The sequence below is a fragment of the Hetaerina americana genome, unplaced genomic scaffold, assembly GCF_022747635.1.
Source record: "Hetaerina americana unplaced genomic scaffold, ioHetAmer1.1.p SCAF_8, whole genome shotgun sequence".
In the NCBI taxonomy this organism is placed as follows: domain Eukaryota; kingdom Metazoa; phylum Arthropoda; class Insecta; order Odonata; family Calopterygidae; genus Hetaerina; species Hetaerina americana.
The window spans coordinates 21948644-21971993 of NW_027287427.1; the positions used below are offsets into that span (position 1 = coordinate 21948644).

The 23350-nt window shown below is 35.1% G+C and overlaps 1 protein-coding gene across 1 annotated transcript in view; it reads right to left on the reverse strand.

Annotated features, from left to right (window-relative positions):
* LOC139697956 (vascular endothelial growth factor receptor 1-like) overlaps window positions 1–20412 on the reverse strand; it is a 39554-nt gene extending 19142 nt beyond the window's left edge. Inside the window, exons 1-12 of the mRNA XM_071596813.1 lie at window positions 20363–20412; window positions 16334–16464; window positions 13561–13708; window positions 12251–12366; window positions 10988–11138; window positions 10259–10413; window positions 8540–8717; window positions 6229–6531; window positions 4514–4680; window positions 4154–4280; window positions 3583–3747; window positions 3282–3449 (exon numbers count right to left, since the gene is read on the reverse strand). Coding sequence (XP_071452914.1) covers window positions 3282–3449; window positions 3583–3747; window positions 4154–4280; window positions 4514–4680; window positions 6229–6531; window positions 8540–8717; window positions 10259–10413; window positions 10988–11138; window positions 12251–12366; window positions 13561–13708; window positions 16334–16464; window positions 20363–20402 — 1849 coding nt within the window. The 5' untranslated portion in view covers window positions 20403–20412. The remainder of the gene's footprint in view (window positions 1–3281; window positions 3450–3582; window positions 3748–4153; window positions 4281–4513; window positions 4681–6228; window positions 6532–8539; window positions 8718–10258; window positions 10414–10987; window positions 11139–12250; window positions 12367–13560; window positions 13709–16333; window positions 16465–20362) is intronic.
* Window positions 20413–23350: the final 2938 nt, after the last annotated feature.

Sequence of the window (23350 nt, forward strand, 5' to 3'; positions counted from 1 at the left end):
ATCAATGTCCTTGGAGTGTGAGCCGTTGCTCCATCCTGTTAGAACTGAATGGCCCTCTAAGTCCAGTTCATCAAGTCGTGGAAAACAATTCCTCCAAAATGTTGACATACCAGTCTGAATTCAATGTCTCTGTGACCTCATTTTCTTCAAAAAACAAGGGACCAACAATACCGACTAAGGAAATTGCACACCACACTGACTTTAGGTGAATGCCAAGAAATTTGATTGAATTCTCTGGGACTGGTGTCAGCCCAGTAGCCCATTGTTCTGTTTGTTGACATATCCACTCTCATGAAAATGGGCTCCATCACTGAAAAACACAATTGCATCCTTAGAAACGTTTTCAAGAAGAGCCTCACATGCATTCCTCTGAGAATTGAAGTCAAATTCGTTCTTGCACTATCACCAACTTGTGAGGACGTTAATGAAGATCATCATGAAGAATTGCCTCTCTGAACGATCAGAAAGTCCAAGGGCTGATGCACATTTGCGTGCAGAATGCTGTGGGGATTGCAAGATGACGGCTCTCACTGCCTCAATGTTCTTTGGTGATCTGATGGGCTTAGGGGTTCAAGTGCTTCATCTTGTCACTCTCATGGTTTGTGTGAACGTAGTGACCCATGCAGCAATTGATTTCTGGTCCAGGACAGGGCCCGACGGGACTACATTGAAGCAATTTCGGAAGGCCCGATGGATTGCAATCTCAAAACATCCGTTTGAAAAGCAGGTCTAGATGGAAAGCATACGCTCCTCAATGTTCCAATGCATGTTGGCAACTGACCAGGGTGCGAGAAAACTTCAGAACTTTGGCTGTCGAATGTGCTCATTCCTAGCTAAAACCATGATTGCAAGCCTGATTGGCATGTGTATTGAAGAAGGAAGTTATGTTGCTGCACACTGTATTTTTATCTATCCCACTCATATGAGTGAGAATGCCGTGAGGCCCTCATATTAATTCATTTATTAAAATAGCACCACATATTCATTTGGTAGGTATATCAACTAAAATTTATTTTCCAAATGTTTAACAAAACAAATCTAATAGAACTAAACAAAAAATTTGGAATTATTTTAAAATTTCAGTTCCTTTAACTGGGTATGTACAAAACTAAGCGGCACAAAAAGCACCGAGTTGAACTTACAAAATGTATAAATATGCTCGTATACCATTTTATCATCACTTAGACTTTCAGAATTGATGAAAATAGGATATTTTTCCATCTTTGCTGTCATCCAGTTGTGCTGATATTATATATCATTGATGATAAATTAGTAAAATGTGATTTCAGAAGGTTTCTGTCTTCAGAAAGTTAGAGAGGGCCGATTTCAATGGTTATAGAACTCATTATTAACACAGTGATATTGCCCACTAAATAATTGAGCTCAAAAATGCAAAAACATCAATGTTGTAGAAATACATTCAAATGATGGTGGAAATACATTGCCATTGGAACTTTGGGATTCCATTCAAACTTACATCAGGGCAAGCCAGACATAATCCCCATATGATCTCAGTAAACTATGGTTAGGGAAACTGTGCATCCAGCAGAGGGAATAAAATGCAAAAGGATGCTGATTTATGGGGAAAATGTTCAAAGTTTCAGGTACATCACTACTATTCTGTGAGGACAAGAAAATAAAAGTGCACTAAGCCTAATTTGGGGTCTAATTCACTGGCTGAGATATATTACGTATGTTTCAGTGAGGAATTATTTAAACTAATGCTTAAATTTTCAAAGAAGACTACTGGAAGCAAGCATAATCCTGTTTCTTCTTTGACTCTTAAAGAATTAAAATGGCTAATGGTATCCTAATTTTATCCTCTTACCAAATGCTATCGTGTCCAAAGCTCTATTAGGCTATAGTAAGAGGATATAGTAATACTGGATTTATGATAAGGATTACTATTACACATATTATTGATATTCTATGTTTAAGATAGGCTTTGGATACATACAGACTGAACAGTGATACCTTACTTTACCTATCCTAATAAAATAACCTGACATCTGACACTATAAAAAAACCATTCTTCAATTCCATATCCTTCCTTCCTTCATTTTGAAAATTTCATAACCTTTGTTTTTCCTGTATTGATTCTCATTCCATACCTATCACACTGACTTCTAATTACTCAGCAATTTGTAAGCTGTCAATCCAATAGCCAATAATGATGTTTTAGAACTCAATGCTGATATTTTGGTCTACTAGGTGACCATCAACAAGAGAGAGAATTTACAATGGAGAAGACAACAGTAATGACGTACTTTCTATGGTCAAGTGAAATGTTCAAGTGGGAGAAGATGGGGGAAGCAGTGGGGGACTGGTTTCTTGGGGTGGGGTAGGAAAGAATAGGAATTGGGAGGGTTGGGGAATTGGGGGGGAGATGTGTTGTCTATTTTACTGTGTAGCCTGTGTACTTTTAAACTCAGGAATCAAGTTAAATAAGGGGTTCTTGATGATTCCCAGTGTTACCAACCAGGAATGATTCCAGGAATTTTGGTTGATTATGGCTGGGCTACCGAGAACAATAGCCCTCTTCAAAGTATTCCCCTTGGGACCTTACACACTTATCCCAGTGGGTCCTTTTTGGACAGACTTTATATTTCAATGCTGCATTCCTCTTTGAGAACATAAAGCTAAAGATTAAAAATTTGCCTTAATAAATTATTGGAGTACTATTGTTTACTTACAGTAGTAATTTGTCATTTAGGTACCAGAGCTCTTTACTTAGTTTACTCCGTCGAGCTTAATAGATTATTTGGAATAAATTGTTGAAAACATCCAATTTGGGGATACTATGGCTAACTTTTCATCAGTTTAAGGATTGGAGCACAATATGAATAATTTGGGAGTCAAAAAATTAGCTTACAGATTTCTGAAAATAGACTAAAAGGCCTTTATAAATGTTAATAGACTTCTCTTGTATATATTACTTCTTCAAAGCTTCATAGAATGAATTGCATGATTATCTTTTTTCTCTGCAGCATTCCAAGTGTTCTTCCTTTTAATTTTTTTCAATTAATGTACCAATGCCAACACTTATTATATTTTTGTATTTTCACAATAATCCCAAGCATGAAAAGTATTTTTGTTCTCATAAAAAATCTATAAGTCTTTTTAATATTTTTATTATTTCGAGTAAATTTATTGATTTGTTTAGTACCAACTGAAAAAATAAAATTTAGGCAGGTTCTATTTGATACTAATATTAGTAATCAACCTAATTTAAAATATTTTACCAATTTTAAAAGTCCCTTCTCACTATTTGATTACCTTACCTTCAATAACCAACTTTACTATCTTGGAGCTAACAGGGTTCGCATTTCCCAGTGACACCAAAGTTTTAGCCTGACAGAAATATTCTCCTTGGTGTTGCTTTGTTACATTTAGCAAATGAAGTGCACTTTCAGTAGAGATTGGTGATTGAGATTCCTTAATGTGTACATCTATGGAGGAAACAATACACAATTGAATTAGTTCGAATAAAATGGAAAATATCTCTTGTTTACCATTATAAGATCTGATGTCATTGAGCATTAGAAATAATATCTACTCATTCAAATATTTAGCACAACTCACCTTTAACATTGCTCAATAATTGTTTATATTGGCTGCTGTTGATTGGTTTCCACATCCATACAATATGATTAGAAAAATTGAAAATTGACACTATGCATTTGAACTTTGCATCTTCTCCTTCTGTCAGAACACTTGGCCCATGGATACTAAATCCTTCTTCAGAATCTAAACCAGCATGATGTAACGAATGTTTTAGGTATTAGTTCAGTGAGTAAGTAATGCTGTTTTATTCCCAAGGGCAAAAACAGAGCTAAGAAAAATTAGGTACGTTATTTGTTATAGAAATGTTATTTTATTATACAAGATATTTTTAAATTGCATGACATATCTAAAGCCAATTCTAAAGGTCCAAAAAACCAAGTGAATTTGGTCACTGGATCTGTGGAATAAAGGGGTGGCAGAAAAGTGACACATACATATATAACACATAATAAAATCACTTAATTTTGTCGCTGTTGAAATTGATTATTGAGAAAAGATAAAGATGTCAGTGATTAAGCTCCAGAATTGCAATATCGGGCAAGTATTACCATTGGCCATGCACTATTAATAAGGAAAATTATTGACATACCTGCAATGAATAGGTAAAGAGATTCCATTTGGCATCCAACAACATTGCATGCTTGGCACTGTAATTTTCCTGAAGTTGTGGCCATTGTATTGAAGTCATGTGTAACATTTACTTTATGAATCGATTCCTGTGTAAGGGAATGTGAAATCAAAATCAAACTGCAAATGATTGTATGATTTTTAGCAGGGTGAAAGTGTCAATGAAGAAAAATTTCTCCAACAATTAATTTTGTATTGTTTACTCAAATAACTTTATTTTATGAGTTAACACTCTTTTAATGTGATATCAAATTCACAGTTATGATAACAGCTGAATGTAGGATAGGACAACAGAAATATGGGCCGAAAATGCTAGACCTACTTGTAGTAAAGTTATTCCTCTGTCTTCACAATGTGCATAGCTGGTGCAATTGAAAAATTGCCATTTCAGTTCTGCAAATGGATATGCTGTAACATTGCACTTAAAATCATAATTTTTTGACTGAAGGAAAAATCCAGTTTTACCACTTATTTTCACCTCTGGAATAGCTGCAATTGAGGAACAATGAAAAATAGTAATTATTTATAAATTGATACTTCGATTATTTTTATATTTATTTTGTGCAATGATAATCTTATAATTGAATGGCCACATTAAAAACACATAAAATGCTATGATAATGAGAAGCCAAATTGCTGTGCTGAGAATGGGTGTCATTATTCCCTAGTGAGTTCAATGATGGTTTTGAAGGAAGCCGCAATGAAAGCAAAATACCACAATTTGTTCACCAACAAGAGCAAGAGTAGTAGTTGACTGACTAAAGTTCAGCACCTGGTTGCAGCTTGCATGACATTTGAGCCTCAGGGAGTTAATAATGTCTTTTAAGTTGTATCAATCTCATTACTCATAATAGTTATTTGGCATGCCATGTCTGCTTAGTTTCAAAATCCTTTGATATCTGGTAATACACATGATTGATGCTAACATCAATCATATATATTTCCTAAATGTCTAACAATTGACTAATTGACTACCTATGTTGTATGGCCTCACGATGTAATTGCCGATAAGTAGAGAATTGGCCACCTTGGAGGATGAACTTATCTATGGATAGCAATTTAAAAAATACTTTTTAGTGCTCCCGATTATTCAGGGGGAAATAAACTGAATTTTGATTTGCTAATAGCCCACACTTAACCAATCCGTCTTATTCACATATATACATGCGAAGACCCTACTTGAAGCATTTACATATTCACCATACACAAAGGTATACAGTGAATGACAAATGGGGCCTGCCATCAATGATGTGATGGGTCAAAGTTTGTAGAGATATTAAATAATTCTTGCCCTGGGTATAACTATAATATAATTTCTACTCAATAAGTAATAGGAATGCCAAATAATGGGAAAAGCTGAAATCTTTTATTTTCTTTTCAAGAATTTGGATGATTATTTATTAATTTTGGGCGACCATAAGAAAAAAGGTATAGAAAGAAACAAATTGTTTATACACCTATAGGCACATGTCAGCAGCAAATATAGTTTTAAAAGAATGATAATTTTACCCATTACAGAAGTTTTCATGAGTACTAAATTGGAGGGCATAAAAATGAGCATCAATTATTTGAGAGACTTCCACCATAATAAGAGGAGTCATGGAACTGGAATGGAAAAAGGGGGAGGCATTAATTTAGAATGGATTAGGGAATACGGGAACCCATTTAAAGGCTTAGGAATACTAAAAATATACTTCTCATTTATATCTGCATCTATATTTTAAATCCCTCAGGTTAGGTGTTTAACTTCTTTAAACAAGAATTGAAAAGACCCTTTCCCCCAAACACCAGAACTCATTGTCTTAATAGTAATTTGAATCTTAGTTCTATATAGTTTAGTTATACAGCAATTAATAATAAGCAGTATTGTTCTTTCCAATTGGCTTTCTCATGCCTAGGTTTGACCAATTCATCCATTAGATCATATTGATGCATGCAAACATGTGAAAGGCTTTTATTTGGCCTATCTATTAGTTTTGTTATTGGTCCATGCAGTTAAACAAAGCATGCAATATTCCATACTTCACCAATACTAACCCCTGATGACCAAAGATAAATGTAGCATTCTCTCTTTTTTCCCTGCCTTTCCAAGCAATGTGTACACCCCTGCATCTTTTGTTGAAATTGAGGAGATGTTTAAGATAGTTTGGAATGAATTAATGGAGATGTGGTATTTGAGGCTATTTTTTATTTTGCTGCCATCTGGAGCTAACCATTCAAACGTTGGAGTTGGAACAGCTTCATATCCCACAGCCCAAGTAGCGTAAGGGTCACCATCATTCACCTCAATTTTATTCATGCCTCCATCAGTGGTTAACTTAATAAAGCTGTCATCTTTACCTGAAACGCAAAACTGTGGTCACTTATTTCATTTTCACAAAATTTCGAGAAAGAGTTCATATTTAACTTTTTAAAATCAATGTTGGCCATTCTAATTCATTCTCTCCAAAGAGTACTGAATAGTCATAACTCGCATGATAACCAAAATGTGATAATCAATGTTACGGAGTAAAAACATTTTAAAATGAATGAATACACTTGGATAAACTGGAGAAACATTGAAATCTGATGTTGCTACAATAGGTACACAAAATCTGGACTTAAGAAAATTATTTTATATGTCAAATTCTCTAGCAATTGCTGGTCATCAATGGATGAATTACAGCAGTTTGTGAGCTAAGAAAAGACCCATCATCCATTCAAATAAAATATTATACTTACCTAAAAAGCCTACCTAACACCTATGAAGGAAATTATTTCATGATTTTTTTGTTAATGCTTGGATGCAGTTTCTTGAAAATGTGTCACAATATTCTATCAACATTAAGATATGTGTAAAAAATATTTAAAATTATAGTTAAAACAATTTATGAAATAAGATCAACTTCAAACTTTAAATGTGAATATTGGCATTAAATATGATGAAGTTAATCAAAAAGCTAAGTTACCAAGCCCAAGAAAAGTTAAGATAATACTACAAGTTTCAAGTCTCTAACTTAACTTTTCCGTGCCTTCATTAATACTAGACTTTTAGAATCTTAGTGAAATCAAAAATAGCAAGAAAAACAATAGCCAGCTGAAGAAAATGGAAATTATTCACGGAATTTCAGTCAGATTAAAGGTATAAGGGGCCAGATCCTTTTCTTGGAATAACTATCTGGAATGTCTATCCAGATAAATATTGCCTGTAGTGCATAACCTAGAATGAGTTTGGCAGAGAGTTAGTTAGAGCTCATAGAACCAAACTATATTCGAACCCAAGATAATGGGCAGGCAGATATTCTACCCACTTGGTTATAATGTCACTTATCTTCTATTTTGAGGATTCAATTTCAATCACTTCCAAAAATTCTCGATAATTGCATCATATCAATGTAATAAATGGTGCCACCATATTACTTTATATATTTACAGAAATTATTTAATTGGTCATTAAGTAAGCATACAATAGACCTTCAAACAGAACACATCGCACATATGACACATATCAGCACCTCAGACATATGGCAGGTCAAAAAATCTTATCTGTTTTTCAATGAATAAAAAATTCATTCATAGAGCATTAGAGGCCAGCCATGAATAGGTTTTTTTTAAATTTAGCAGAGCTATTTTTTGTAGCAGTCTGTGGGAGTTTATTTAATAATTTTTTACCAAAGTTATTAAAGTAATTCTGTGATCTGGTTAATTTGCAGTTACACAAGGAGATGTGATCTTTTTATTCTGGCATTTTAATTACGTGCTTCACATCTTGTGGGAAACAAATGTGTATCATCTTTAACATAAGTCAATATTTTGTAGATATATATGCTATACACAGTAAGAATATTCAAACTTATAAATAAATAATGGTCTGCAGTGTCCTGTCGCCAAAGATTAAGGATCCTGATGGCTTTTTTCTGTAGAATAAAGATGGAAATATCAGGAGCATAGCCCCAGACTTCCAGGCCATAATTGAGATGACTGGTAAAGAGAGCAAAGTAAATGGACCTTGGGTTTGCAGGGATTAAGTCACAAGTTTTCTTAGTAGATATAAGAGCCTTTGATAATCTCCTTCCAATAACATTGATATGTGAACTCCAGGTCAACTTAGAGTCAAGGTGGGATCCCAATAATTTTACCGAGTTATCTGCTTTAGGTATATTTTGTCGGCTGCATGTTAGAGTTTGCATTTTCTCTAAACTTAGAGTGAAACTGTTTACCTTTGACCACTCAGTGGCCAAAATTAAGGAAGTATCAACCATATCTATAAACGTATTCATGTACAAAGGTTACATCATTTACATACAAGATGGAACTGGCTGCAATACTTGGGGGAAGGTGATTAATCATTTACAAAAATAGTGCTTACCTACGACAATAATTTGAACTGCATCTGAATTAGTTTCACTTTGACGAGAACTACTGTGTATGACACAGGTGTAATTACCCTGATCACTCTTCTGTACAGATTTGATGTTCAAGATAATTTTATAAAGTATAAATGGATTCTTCTTTTCCCTTAAATTTTCTTGAGATACTCTTCTATTCTGAAAATATAATAAATGAGGTAGAAAAAATGTAGATTGCTGTAAAAAATGTTATACAATGACGATGAAACTACTTATATATGTGCACTAGGGTGGGCTTTGAAAATTGACTTTTTCCTGATTTAATATGCAAAATAGTTACCATTTAGTATCAAAATCATTGGAAAAAACATTTTTGAAAGCAGTTTATATATACCTTTGTCCCAGATGCTTGAACTTATTGAAACATTCTATAGAGGACAGGATTTCAAGCAGTGGAGTATTCAATATACCTTAAGTCTTCTCTATTAAAACACACAAATATTTTGCTGATAGAATTAATTTTTTGCCCTTATGATGCCAGGGAGTTGGCTAAAAACTTTTAATATAGGCCACCTATGACCAAAAAGGTGTAAGTTCTGGTCATTAAATGGTAAAAATAATTGTTTCTTTAATTTCCTTGTAAGGGTTAATCTTGGATTTGGTGAAAAAAGTAACCTCATCCTAAGAATCTACAGACTACAGACATAATGAGATCAATGAAGAGGGCCAATGCCAGTTCTGCAGTGGTTTGTTCTGAAATGCAATATCTCTTAATAATTAATATAAGCAAAGGTTAGCAGATTATTTGGATTAGAATTTTTCTGAAGCACAAAGCTCACCTCCCAAGCAATTTTCTGTTGTTATTTCTTGTTGATTTCTTTCACTTTCATAATTTCTGCTTTGAATCAGACTTTAAGGCTACCTATGAATACTTTCCTATCCATTCTCTGACCTTTGAGAGACTCTGATCTTAAAAATAGTATTTTGGACGACATGCTACAAACATGAGTTTCTGCTGGGCATTTATAAGCTATTATGCTTGTTGCTTGTGTCTTATAGCTCATATGTGAAAGAATATTTTTTGAGGAAATCTTGTTTCATGTATCCCAGTTGTTTTTTATTGACCGATTGACAATTTATTTAATGGCCAACATTTGGAACTTTTTGGTCATAGTTGGCTTGCTGTGTGGGTGGGAATGTATGAGATTTAAGTGACCTGAGAGAGGACTGGATGGGCTGCTATGATAAGAACTAGATCACTTAGGCAAGCCATGGCTGAACATTTGTGGTTGGAGAGGTTTCTCAAGACGTGGATTAGAAGGGGTCTTTAGAACAAAATTGTGTATTTTTCATGGCATGAATGTGTCGGAAGTGAAAGAATTGTGATAGCAAGACTACTGTAGTTTGGAAGAAATTTAAAGGACCAAGTTTCCAAAATATTTTTGTGAAAGCTTGACCAGTATATTTTTAGATATATCTTGACATATTTTCTGTGGGTATTTGAATGTAAACATGTATATGTATTAGACTGTGAATTCAAAAAGCATTATAGGTTAAAAGGGAAGACCATTAAACCAATTAACAACAGTGTCATGGCCCTGCTCTTATTTTACAGAGGGCCACCATTTCCATTTTATTCTATTTCATGGTATGGCAGTTACCTTTCCTGCAGTGTAAGTTCAGCACATTGATATTGGACTTATGTTAAATACCTTCACTATAATGTTAAAATTACTTGCCATGGTAATTTGCTTCATATCTGGTAGATACCAATTCACATTATAATTTTGGTGTGAGTCAGCTTTGACCTTGCAGATGAGATGAACATCACTACCTTCAATGAACCGCAAAACTTTCATTCCTTCTATGTAGGGCTTTGGCAATGGAGATGTGTCTAAAATAAAAATAAAAAACGAAGCATTGCTGGTTACAATAGATTTTGCTCAATAGCCAAGGGCTAGCTTTGTCATCTGGATGAACTTTATTGAGTCAGTCCATAGTTAAATCATATTATTTTAATTAAAAGCTTTTTCAAGGAAACTGCATAGTGATATCTGAATGTGAATTGATTTTATATCAAGTAAAATTTACTATTTGTTTATATTCAATTTAAATTTTCCTTTCAAATTGGGTTTTGATAATATTTGAATCCAAATGAAAAATTGATAATTTTTTAACGTAAATCTAAAAATGAAGGTCATTACCATTCTAATGTGATGGATTAAATAACTGCTCAGAGTTTTCTAAAATGTAATATTTGTCCAATGTAAAGCAAATTCTATCATAAACTCATATTCGAATCATTATATCAATTTGAAAAACAGCAAACACTGTGATGCTCTTGTCTTGATCTCCTTAGTTAATGTAAAAGAGGGCCCGGCTGGTCCGTTTAGAGTTGTGATTTAAGTGAATGTTCAAGGTGAAGAGTAGTCAGTAATTTGAAATTGATTAAATATATTTTATATTACCATGTACAAATAAATTGAAGTGGATGGTATCACTCTGATTTTTATAATGAGCCTCACAAGCGAGGAAACCATAATAACTGATGTTAACATCTCTGAGATAAAATCCTTCCTTGGGGTTATAGCCAGCTGGATAGGGAAAGGGCTGAAAGTTCTGAAATAGTACAAAGAATATTATTCACCATTGATTTCAATATTTTAATACCCCATATAAAAAGTATTCAATTTTGACTCTTAGCAATATGTAGGCATGGCTTATGCAAGGCAAATGAAGCTTTCATTAATCTAAAGCATGGCTTATGACAGCAATACAGTTAATTTCTGCATCATATCAATACATTTATAGCCTGAATTAAAGAGAGCTGTCTAAAAATTGAAGCTGCAATCTAGATTTCTACTTCTAACATCTTGAAGATACTCCATTGTGGCTTTTAGTTCTTCAAAATTGGGTTGCCCATCTCACAAGGGCATGCCAAAAATTTGAGCTCTTGTGAAGTATTCAACTTCTACATTTGAATAATGAGGTTTTTGGCACTTCAATATGGAATTTATGACATGCACTTCCATTTGGAGATTTTTTTGAAAGGAAGAGTGATTAAGGGTATTGTGTGAATAAATTCTATAATTACAGGTAATTACATTTAATTTCCTAGTTTTCATAAATTTAGTAAATAAACTGTTCATGTGTTCATTTATATTTATGTCTTAAAGTCTTTATGTTTAATTCATAATTCATAGTTTTATTTTCATCAATATTCAATTTAATTGCTATGAAAATCAAGACTAAATTGGCATGTGATGCTTGTTATGATTGTGACAGCACTAAAGCTGAAAATTTGCCAATATATTTTGCCCTCATATTTTCTGATTTTTGTCCATGATTTCCTAATTTGGTTAGTGAGTAAATATATTCAGTGTTTTGAATTGTTGTCCAATTGATAGCCATCAGAAAATACTGACTGATATTAGTATTTAATGCCGAATATTCAGTCCATCTGTTTTATATTTCTATGAAACACCCAATGCAAGTCAGGTGTATTTTACCGTATGTATGGTATGCATGTAATGAAGTACATTTAAATTTTAAGGGATCCCAATATCTTTTAGTGTCATCTCATCTGTGCTATGCTATCAGGTATCATCATTCACAATATGAGTTTTGAAAATTACCAAAAAATGTGATTATATGATTCAAAATAGAAGTGAAATGACAACATGACAACTAAAACTCGCATATTTAAATACCTTAGTGATACTTAAACTTACTTGTGATAGAGTAACAACAGCCTTTGGGTTGTTGACACGACATGGTATCACTGCATTCTCACCAACTGTAGCTTGGACTACTGAAAGGTCTTCAGCAACAAAAAGATATTCAGGATCTAAAGAAAGGAAAAGACCTTAATTGGCTTCTCCTCAAAGATATAAAATGAAACAAAAGACATAGAGTTTTTTTGTCATGAGAAATTTCCAACATAATTCTAGGATGTAATTTTACACACTCCAGTAATTATGCAATGCCATCAAGTAGGACATACCATATGCACCTAGTAATTTACTTATCAGAAAGTAATCATAAGGTTAAGATCAAAATAATCTGAATCCATAAATTTTGTAGGATTGTGTCTTGCTTAATTATAATATAAATCATGTACAGAAGAAATTTGATGTTCTTGGGAAGAACAGATGGTTTTAGTTTATCTCTGAGCTGAGCAATTGGATATGTGGTTGAAGGCCTTAATTTGAAATTGGGTATTGCCTCAAAATGCTCCCATGTGATTTTTTATATAGAACCTTCTGAGAGAGCAGATTTTGGTCAAGGAAAGGAACTCTCTTCCTTCATTGATAATTGTGAATTTCATGTGCCTGAAGGCAAAGTGACCTCACCTCTCTAAGTGATCTTTGATTTGCAGACTAAGTTTTTTTGGAATGTTCAATCATGCAATAGGCACTTATGCAGCAACAAAAAGAAGTGTGCCCAATGAGTGAATTTAAGGATAACATAAGCTGAAATTCAAGGATTTAAAACCACTCAATGATAAGCAATTTTCCTTGTTAAATTGATTTCAAGTGCATGTGGCATTCAATTTATTTTTGAATTGCTACGGAGCATTTGTTTGAGTTAGAATTCAACCCTTCATGTATGAAATATGATTTTATTGGGTGGATCTGCTGAGGGGACATGCTGGGTGTAAGTAATTCAAATTAAAATGTCCCAAAAATATTCTCTTAAGAATAATCCACCGTGAACTAGTAAAAATGTTTCCAGCAATAAAAAGATATTCAAGATCTGAAGAAAGGAAAATATCTTAATTAGCTTCTCCTCAAAGATATAAAATGAAACCAAAAATGTGGCCTCTGCTTTCTCTTTAATTTTCAGACTGTTCAGTTTTTACTCAAAATTAATGCAATATTCCTGAAGGTAAATAGCCACATTTTTTCCAATTTTAGCAGTCAAATGAAAAGATTCTTCCAGAAAGTTAAGTTCCACTATTTCAGCATATGTTAATAAGTTAAGTCAAAATATATTTCATTGCTCTTAGGAGATGACATTTATTTATTATTTCTTGACTTACCACTCACATAAACATAGATTTTTGCTGGGTTATCCCTAGGTGAGCTGGAGCAGATATACCATCCTGTATCATTAGAAACAGCATTTTTCACCTCAAGGATGATAATATTTTTAGAAACGGATATCTTTGCACGTGAGCGTACTGATTCCTATTTTAATGAGAAAACAAATTGAATATTAATACTTAAAGGGAGCGTGCGAGATATTTATAAAAAGAATTCTATTATTCTATACTGTAACTAAATCATGGCAGACCAGTTTCAATATATCATATATTTTAATGATGCAACATGAAGTTCATCATATCCAGAAGCTTTAAGGCACCACTAAATTTCAAATCGTTCCAAGGAATCCAGGTAAAACTTTCTCTATGGAAATGCAAAATAGCTGGTTGAGCTATGCCCGTGTTTCTTCTCTCAATTAGGCATTTAACAAATTGGGATTTACAGGTTGAGACTTGGTTTTAAAAGTTAAGGTGTTTTGAAATTTGGATTGTTTTTCCTAGGAAATACGATTATGAATTTCTTCATTTTATTTAACATTCTAAACAATATTTCATTGTGTAAATACTGCCAGGGACATGGTAGTCCAGTGGGCAGAGCATTTAACGACTCATTAGGGAGGCCAGGTTCCATTCCTGATGATGCTTGTGGGCACCATTTCTTGCTAGGAAACTATAGGAAACATAGGGCAAGGAACTGGTCCCCCTACCCTAATCTATGAATTCCACATGCTGTTGGGTTTAGCACTAGATGAGCTATACCCTCACCTATCAAACTGACCTTTGGGTTAATAACTGTGGTTTTTCAAACACTGTCCCATTTCCTAGAGTTTCATTTCTATCAGCCCAATTTCTTTCAGGTTTATTAACTCCATACACTCATACAGACTTCAACTTCCCCATGAGTTGTTAACATACTCTGAATAATATCCTGATCTGACAAGTTTTTATCCTTACTTAAATCAGTCACTGGTGTGGAATGTTGCATTGTTCCCTTCTTTTAAATGAAAAGTTAAATAGAACTAGAAGAAAGAGCAACTGCCAAATGAAATGTTTTAAAAGGGATAAATATAATCATATTGCCCATACAAGGGTAATGTATGTTTAACACTCATGCATTACACATGTAAGTGTATGTTTAACAGTTTTCTTATTTGTTATCTGGTCTGAATTGTGAAGAACTTTGCTGATTCAGGAAAAATAATATTACAAGAAACTAAAATATTTCAATTACATTTCAAGTCAATGATGAACACATTGAGCTTACATGGGGACATACGGATGTGGTCTGAAAAGTTTCCGACCTCATAAAATTTCAGAAAAAGTGTCTTGTATCTTTGTTTGGTCAGAAAATTTTCAGACCACCCTCGTATGCAGATTATTGGTTGTTGATCCTCGGATTAGTTTGATGCAGTTCTCTACTTAACTTTCATTTCTAATAATCAGTGTTAATCTACATATTTCTTCACTTTCCTATCTTCCATTACCTTTTTCTCAATTCTTATTTTTGTGGGTCATGAAAACTCAATCACCACTCTATCACCATCTAATACTTTTGCATTGCAGAGACCGACACAATATGATTTTTGACATTTCGAAAAATTCATTATAACTGCGTTGCAAGATAAGTCACGAACCCTGCTACAAGGGAAAACTTTGATTGGAGTAGTCATAGAGACCAAAACAGATCCATGAATGCCCCCTTTGGTTTTCCCTCTTTTTTACTTCTCCCCTTTCCCTATTCATTTTTCAGTTGTATTTAGTTTGGCGTGGTGTCCTTTAATAGGTCCAACAAGTTTATCCATTATCATTTTTGGGTTTTCCTAATATGTACCTCTTTCTCTTTCCAATCCTCATCGAATGTCTTCATTACTTACTCAATTCTCCCATTTGATATGATTTAATTTTCCCTGGCACAAACTTTTCGATTAATTTCAACCTCATTTCATGCATTGCTACTGTCATCCACCTTGCCTACATACATAATGAGATATTCTCTGTATGTATTCCTTTTTGAAATGTTTTGACTCCTGAATCACATGTTTTGAACCACTGGTAAAGTTTTTTCCTTGAATGAAGCCTTCTTTATTTGTCATCTTTTTTCAAATTCTGTTAATTTTTCCTAAAGCATAGTAATGAATAACACTTCCTTGCTGGGGTAGAGTGGGGAGGGCAAAATGCAGCTCTTCTATGTAGGCTGCTAAAAATGCTATGGCCAACCCAGTGTAAAACAGGGAAAGGTGTTAAATGCCTCATAGTTTTAAAGTGTTCTTATTATGTTTTCTGATTGAAACAGGGTGAAATGGAAAATTAATGAGGCTTGAATGATTATTTTCTTATTGTTCTCTGACAGGTGTCTTTTAGTGAAAGTACTTCTGCATCTATACCATGATTATCTTGAGGTTTAACTTTCATCAACCTGGATATATGATTGGAGGAGTTACACTTCCATTTGGAGATGCAACCATTAATGGTCATCAAATAGTGTATGTTAAAAGGCATACTACATTGTGGCACACTAACTTAAGGCAATTAGCAAAAAGTAAAATATTGTGGCATCCTCATCTCCAATTAAAGGCTTCTAGGACAAAGGAAATCTTATTATTATCTTCATAATGTCTTGTCTGACTTGTTATTTAATCTTTCTTAGGATTGTGTGCATGATGGTCAATCTGAGTCGAGGGATGACAGAAAAAAAAGAGAACCCTTCCTTAAAGCTTGAACTTAGGACAGTATAGGGGTAACTTCTTATCCTTGGTGTGACTCAACTTACCTGAAAAACCCAATGTGCTGCTAGGTTTCCTTTATCACAGTGTAATTTAAAGTTTGTCCCTGAAGGCACTATCTTCTCATTGCCTTCGATGATATGGATGGCATTGTTCTGTGACACAGATGTCAAAATCACTGGTGGCAAAGAAATAATGTTATGAATTAAGTGCAAGTATATATCAATTGCTAAGACACTATATGACTGGTTCATTGATAGGGGTGGTTGGCAGTGGTTGATTATGTAGTTGATTTTGTTCATCTATGTTTTGCTCAATGCTGCAAAACAAATTAATGGACTCCATTGTAGTCATTTGCTAATAAAGTAAGGGACTTCATCAAAATTTTTATGTATGAGTAGAATATGGAAAAAGTTCAATAATACTATATAATTTAAGAATCTTTCTATTATGATAGAAATGAGTAATAATATTTACTTCTTGAATCACATGCCATTATTGGTAAAGTGGTTAAACTTTATAAGGTAAATCTGAGAAACAGGAAAAAGATAAAATAAGGTTCTAGAAATGAAGGTTAGAGGAGGATATAAATACTAAAAATTAGCCGAGGAATATACATTGCACTAAGTATTATCTTCCAGAAACCAAAAATAATTAAAAGATTTGGCAATTGGGAAGTTTTGAAGTGATCCTTTTTGAACATTTTGTGAAATATGCCAAACTTATCAACTTGCAGAGCACTAATGTTGGTAGCAAATTCTTAATTCTCTCAAGTCACCAATCAATCTTCTACTCTACTGCATCTTTCAATCTCAATCAGTCAGAATAATCTATTGGGGACTGATTTGCTTAGGTCTTCAACTGAAAACTTAATTTTGACTCTTTCTTTCGCAAAGAATTAAGGTGTCTACCCATACCTCTACAACTTACTCCACATCCTTTTCCCCTAAGTGCTTTTAAACAAGGGTTTGATTAAACTTCTTTCCTTTCTTCACTGGAAAACAATTCCCAAATGTGCACTTAATGCAACATACCTTCAAATTATCCAATTCAAATCAGCAAAATCCTCTTTACTGCTTTCCCTTGCCCATAATTTTAAGTGAAATAAAACCAGAATAGCTTCCCAATCGCATCTCATCCATTACTTTGATTCCCGTATTTTTTGTGGTCTCAAGCAGCATCACCACTATGCCATTGACAGCTCTGAACTGATGCGAACCCTTATTCCTGTCACAGGGTCACCTGTGTCTTGGGGAATGGAATAATAGTTTGTGAGAAGCACACCCAACTGCTAACCTCGGAATTTTGAATTCAAGCTTTAATTAAGATGTAGATGTCATCTAATTCCTGTGATGAGGACCTCTGAGAAACCTGACCTTAAGCGTGGACTTGCAGAGATGCCAGTAGACACAAGGACCACTTGCAGGAATTCATCAAAGATAATCCAGTGATATAAGTAGGCTTTGGACAATCCCCGTTCATTTTAACAATACTTCATAGACCTCTGAAGCCTCCAGCCTAAATTTGTTTGCCATATATCATGTCCTTTCCTCCATAATTATTACTGCTGTCAAATCATATAAAAATCTTTTATTTTCCTTTCCCCTAAGTACTTCAGCCAACATTCTCCCCTCCATCATGGCCTCAGTAGACTAATGTCTCTTAGTATCTTCATCCACATGTTCAGCCATTTTTTTACTTTTGTCTTACAACTTCCGTTCTTCCTCCAACATATTAAAAAATTTGACATTATTTCTCTCACTCAGAATCCCTGTTCTCTCCCTCTTCAATACCACATCTTAAGATTATCTAATCTATGAACATTGTGCTTCCTCAAAGATCAGGGTTTGAAACCATACAGCAGTCTTTTCTGATCTTTTTTATGTTTTTAATTAGCATGCTTGTAGTTGCTCCCCTCCATATTATATATAAATGCTTCTTTTGCTTACAAAAGTTATCCTGTCTCAATTGCTACACCCATTTTCTTTCAAACTACTAACCAATTATGTAAAAATGTGAAAAGGCTTCCATATTTTCTACTAATTCCTATCCTCCATTGATATTTATCTCAATATTCTTACTTCTTTGTTGTCTTATTAATTTGTTTTATTTTGCCTATTATTCATCCAAGGGGATCGGGATTGGTGCGGTGGCTATCGTACTGGCTTCCCACCCAGGGGGCTTGGGTTCAAATCCTGGCGGTGTTGAATATTTTTCAGAGGTAGCTCAATCCCTACTTGAGGTGCTTTGTGGAGGGCACTGTAGTGAGTATGCCATCCGTTGGATGGGACTTCAAGCTGCGGACCCCTTGGCGCCTTTCATTAAGAGTAGGCTAATACTGATGCTGGGTTTCTCTCCACCCTTCATTCTTTGCTGTCCATCCCCTATGGTGCAAATGAGCAGCAGTCGGTTGCCTCCCCTAAATACCACTACTTATTCATCCACTTATTCTTTCATTGATCCTGTCATGCTTTCAACATTGATTGCAAATATTTGGCAGACTGTTTTACAAATTCTTGATCATCTGCAATTATAACTTGAAGCATCCCCTGCCTACCTTCATTCCCAATGAGAGTACCTCACATTTACATATAATGTAATTCAATAAACAATGGCAAACAGCCTGAACTATTTTTAGTCAAATGCAAAAACTTTTTCCTAAATTTTCCCATGAGGCACTCCAATCCGTGACCCCTGTGGGGGTTCACGTTTCCCAATGGACCTATCTGATCAGCTTTTTTTTAACGCTACCTCATATCCAGAAAAAATACCAAGGGAAGCATAAAATCAAGTGTGTGAATATGAATCTGCTACCATTGAATTAGCTTGCAAACACAACCCAAATAAGCAACTGCAATTAAATAGACACATTTACAAATATGTGTGAGATCAACACCAATATTTTTGCCTTGATCTGTTAAGTTCAGAGAGCTAGACTTTCACCAGCTATTTAGATACTGGCTTGAAATTTTCCCTCCAGTAGGATTGTCTTTTCGGAATTGCATTTACAGTACCAAATGACCTTAGCAGTTAGAATACTAAAACTTCGCCGGCGATTAACTACTTACATCATTGATTTACGGTAACAATTCGTATGTTTGATAGGCATTTAGTGATCATAAAATGGAGATATTTAATTTTTAGTTAGTTATTAAATAAGTTAAATGTCATTCTAGAATTGATAATTAACTATCACCAAGTTCATGAATTAAACTATGTCTACCATTAAACAATCATTCGTACAGTTGAAACACTAATGATTGCGAATTTTACTGATTCATCAAAGTGTTTGCCTTGGTGTGAGAGAGGTGCTATTTAAGCTACTTAAAATCCACATCCGTCAAATAAAAGTTGATAAAATATTTTGTAATTACTTGATTATGGGACAGCTGAATATATTTTTGAGCTCTAAGGAAAAACGTTGAGGTTCTTTTGACGTAGTTTCTTTAGGATAGATGGATGGGGTACGCTTAAGAGAATTGTCTTGTGGACACAAAACACTTGTTCTCGTCAATTCCGCGCTGACAGCACCTCGATGACCAATTCGTCAAGAGTAGTAGTTATCGAAGGAGGCAACTAGGAGCAGCTAGTACCTCGCGGCATTTGGGAAGCCTAGTAATTAGGGAAGGCAGTAGGAGAATCAAGAAGAGAGAGACAGCGTTGCGACTAGCATTGGCCTATTCTTTAAGCAAGACGCCAAGGTGTTAAACAGTGGTCCCATGCGACAATGGAGTCCCATAAATAAGTGCGCGCCATGCGATACGTACGGAGATCGGAGTGTTATAGGGGAATTTGCACCACCGCTGGCAATCGAACCCGGACCCTCGGAAAGTCGGTAAATGGATCATCCCATGTATCCTAACCGCTGCTTCCTCGGAAAAGTGAAGGTTTTGGTCACTTATAGAAAGAGGTGTTTAAAAGGTACTTAGTCGATCTCTTTCCGATTCGACTAGTGTCATGCTTTTCAGTGGCGCTACTAATTAATGGAGATCGTGAAGATAATAAGCGCCAACCCTCTTGAAAATTGCCAACGCGCGAGTATTGAAGCGCAAAAATATGGAAAAAAAAGTACTTACTCCACCAAGCCACCAGTTTACAGCACATTGCTCGATCCATTTTGCACAGCTTTCAGAAAAATCAAACCAGGACGACTGCGCGAGTCACCGGAGAGGATGCGTGTGGTTAACCATGTCCGGAAGTGACGCAACAGCGATGCCACAGACTTGTCCCTAATTTTGTTTTCCTGAGAACGTTTTTCTTTCCCCTCTTGAGACACTACGGAATACTATTCCAGTAACGTGATTTTGTTTCCACGCTTCTTGTCGCGAAATTGTGTGGAAGGAATTAAGTAAAAAGTATTTTTGAAAGAGTTTTCGATTTCCATTTGGGATACCCTTGAGCTAAGAGAATTTAACCGGAGTAGACTTCAACTTGGCCACTAATTAAAGTTGGAGAAGGTGAATTATTTTCATCGAATTTGCCGGAGGAATATACTGTTCTCCGCCTTATAGTTTGTTGAATACATACCGTTGCGCAGCTCATAAGTCCGGATCAATGGCCGTATTTGTGGCGTCCTAAGATAGAATTGGTAAACTCAGACATTTCTTTCGGAAAAAAATGGAGAGAACTGTGAATATCTGCAAACATGTTGTTGGGATGAAGGAGTTTTTTTATCCCTTAAGCTATTTCGTAGAGGACTAGATCTTTAATAAATAACTACTAATTTATGCAAACGTTAGCCTTTCATTGAAGGAAATCGCGTATTCATATTGAATACCACAAGCATGGCCTACCTCCTTTCCCACTTTAGGCTGCTGGAAGGAAGTATGTATGCTTATCTATTCAACCCAAATGATGCGATTCATGAGCCAGTTACGAAAAAAAGGTAAACATTTAAATTTTTAATTGGTTAGTCGTGAGTTCCATTCGGGAGCATCGTATTATTTTTTGTCGCAACAAGGGGGAATTCATGTCTCCCTCTCCTCACTTCTACTCCGTGTAAATTCAACACTGCAAGTCCTCAAATGTGTCTCTATCTGCTCATGGTAACGGTTCCTTCCAAGTTAAAAGAGCACCACGCATGCAAGACACTGAAAAACACTGATATTACTGAAAAGAAATAGAAATATATCAGCCCGGAGTATTCAAATTAAAACAAAAACTGCTATTTGTTCATGATGTTTATTTGCGGTAGGGAAATTATCCATTATTTTAATTTCATTGAAAAAATCAGTTACGAAACCTTTTGCCAGTCAGGGAAGGTATCTTTAGCAAGTGGTTTGTCATTGGTGGTGGTATCTTGGATGAATTAGTTTCCTAATATATGAGAGAAACTTGAAATAAGAATGAATTTGCGATCATTTATCAATCTTATGCGCATATACTCCTAACACAGGCAACACGGTAATTGAACAACTTCGCAAATTTGTACGTCTTCCGTGAGTGAATGCATGCAAATGCAAACATTTATCTGTCAACATTAATTATGCGAGGGGATTAGTTTCTTCAGGGTTCACGAAAGAATAAATGATGGGTTTAAAAAAGCAGTTATGAGGGCCGCCTGAGCCTTCACTTCGTTTATTGCCTCTCAACAGTTTGCTGACTTTAATTTGTTTGCCTTTCACACAACCACAAAAACACTTAGAGTGGAGAAACTTCACTCGGTATCATCTGTAATCCAAAAAGCACTGGAGGTACGCATGCCATTGTTTTTATTGTGTCTATTATATTTGAATTCAACAGTGCCACGTAAATATATCGCACAAGGCCTTCCACGTGAGAAATCGTGTCTGCATACGTATTTTCTGAAATTTACAAGTTTTTCCATCAAACCGTTACCTAATCAATGGATATTCATTTGAGCAGTACGGACGTGAGAAGGACCAAGACGTTGGCTCACAATGCGCACATGTCCTGGAAGGCTTTCAAAAGCACTACTGAGAATCGCCTTGAGCTGGTGCACAACGTGAAAAGTAGTTGGCGTGAAATATTCCTTGGAAGCCATGCTAAATGCCTCGCTAGCTCGACATGCATTGGCACGCCGCTACTAATTGAAATTCCACCACTCGCTAGAGTTCTCATCCTCAAGAAGGGGGGTTAAAGGATTGTGGCAGAAGACAAAAGAACCTCAAAAATTAACTTTAAAAACAGGAAAATTTCCATAGAGGGTAAGTTTGTTTTTCGTTCAAAAATGCCCTTTAAGGAACTATGAAAATGATAAATTGCGCTAAATATCTACCCCTGAAAGCGCTGATTGTCAAGATTTTGTGCGACGAAATGGAAATAAATCGTATGGACCAATACCATTTAGTGGCCAAACAAAGATGAAGCATAATTCTTTTCGCTCTTAGAATCTCCCAGCGTCGCAGATCCTCTTTAGGGAAATTAGCATAGCTTATTATATTTATAAAAAATAGGGTCCTGATTTAGCCTTATCGATCCATACCGAGGCCGTGGCAATTATCTGGTAAGGGAATGATCGAGCTCACTGTTTAAACTGGGACGTGAACTAAGTGAAGTAGACACCGATTTATCGCGTTCCATGGAACTTTATTCTTGGAACTATAACGGTTTGACTCGGAAACGGTTGGGAGTGAAGAGCACTAAGTACACCGTTTAACATGGGAAAACTTATTACTTAGTGAGACTGTCACGTCAAGGAAAATAGGTTACAGTAGTAACTAATTTTACTTGAAGTGACCTGTTCCCAGTTAACGCTAGAGCGCTCACTCCCTTTGAAAAAATTCGAGCTCCTAAGAGGAAAATTGGAATTCTGAACTGTTTCCGTTGCCTAAGTACACTCGAGTTTCCCAATACACGAAGACATTTATGTTAAGATTGATGACAACATCGAAGAATATGACATGTTAACGCCGTTTGACGATTTTTTTCAAAACTAAGGCCCACCTATATCAAAATATGATTTGGCCCACCAGTATTTTCCAGATGGCCTAGACAGTGTACTTAAAAATAGTCAAGCCATAGTAATTGACCCGAAGGTTTGTTTCATAGGTATGGATCGAGTTCGTTACGTAAAAGTAACCCTTCTCTACGGCGTGTTGACT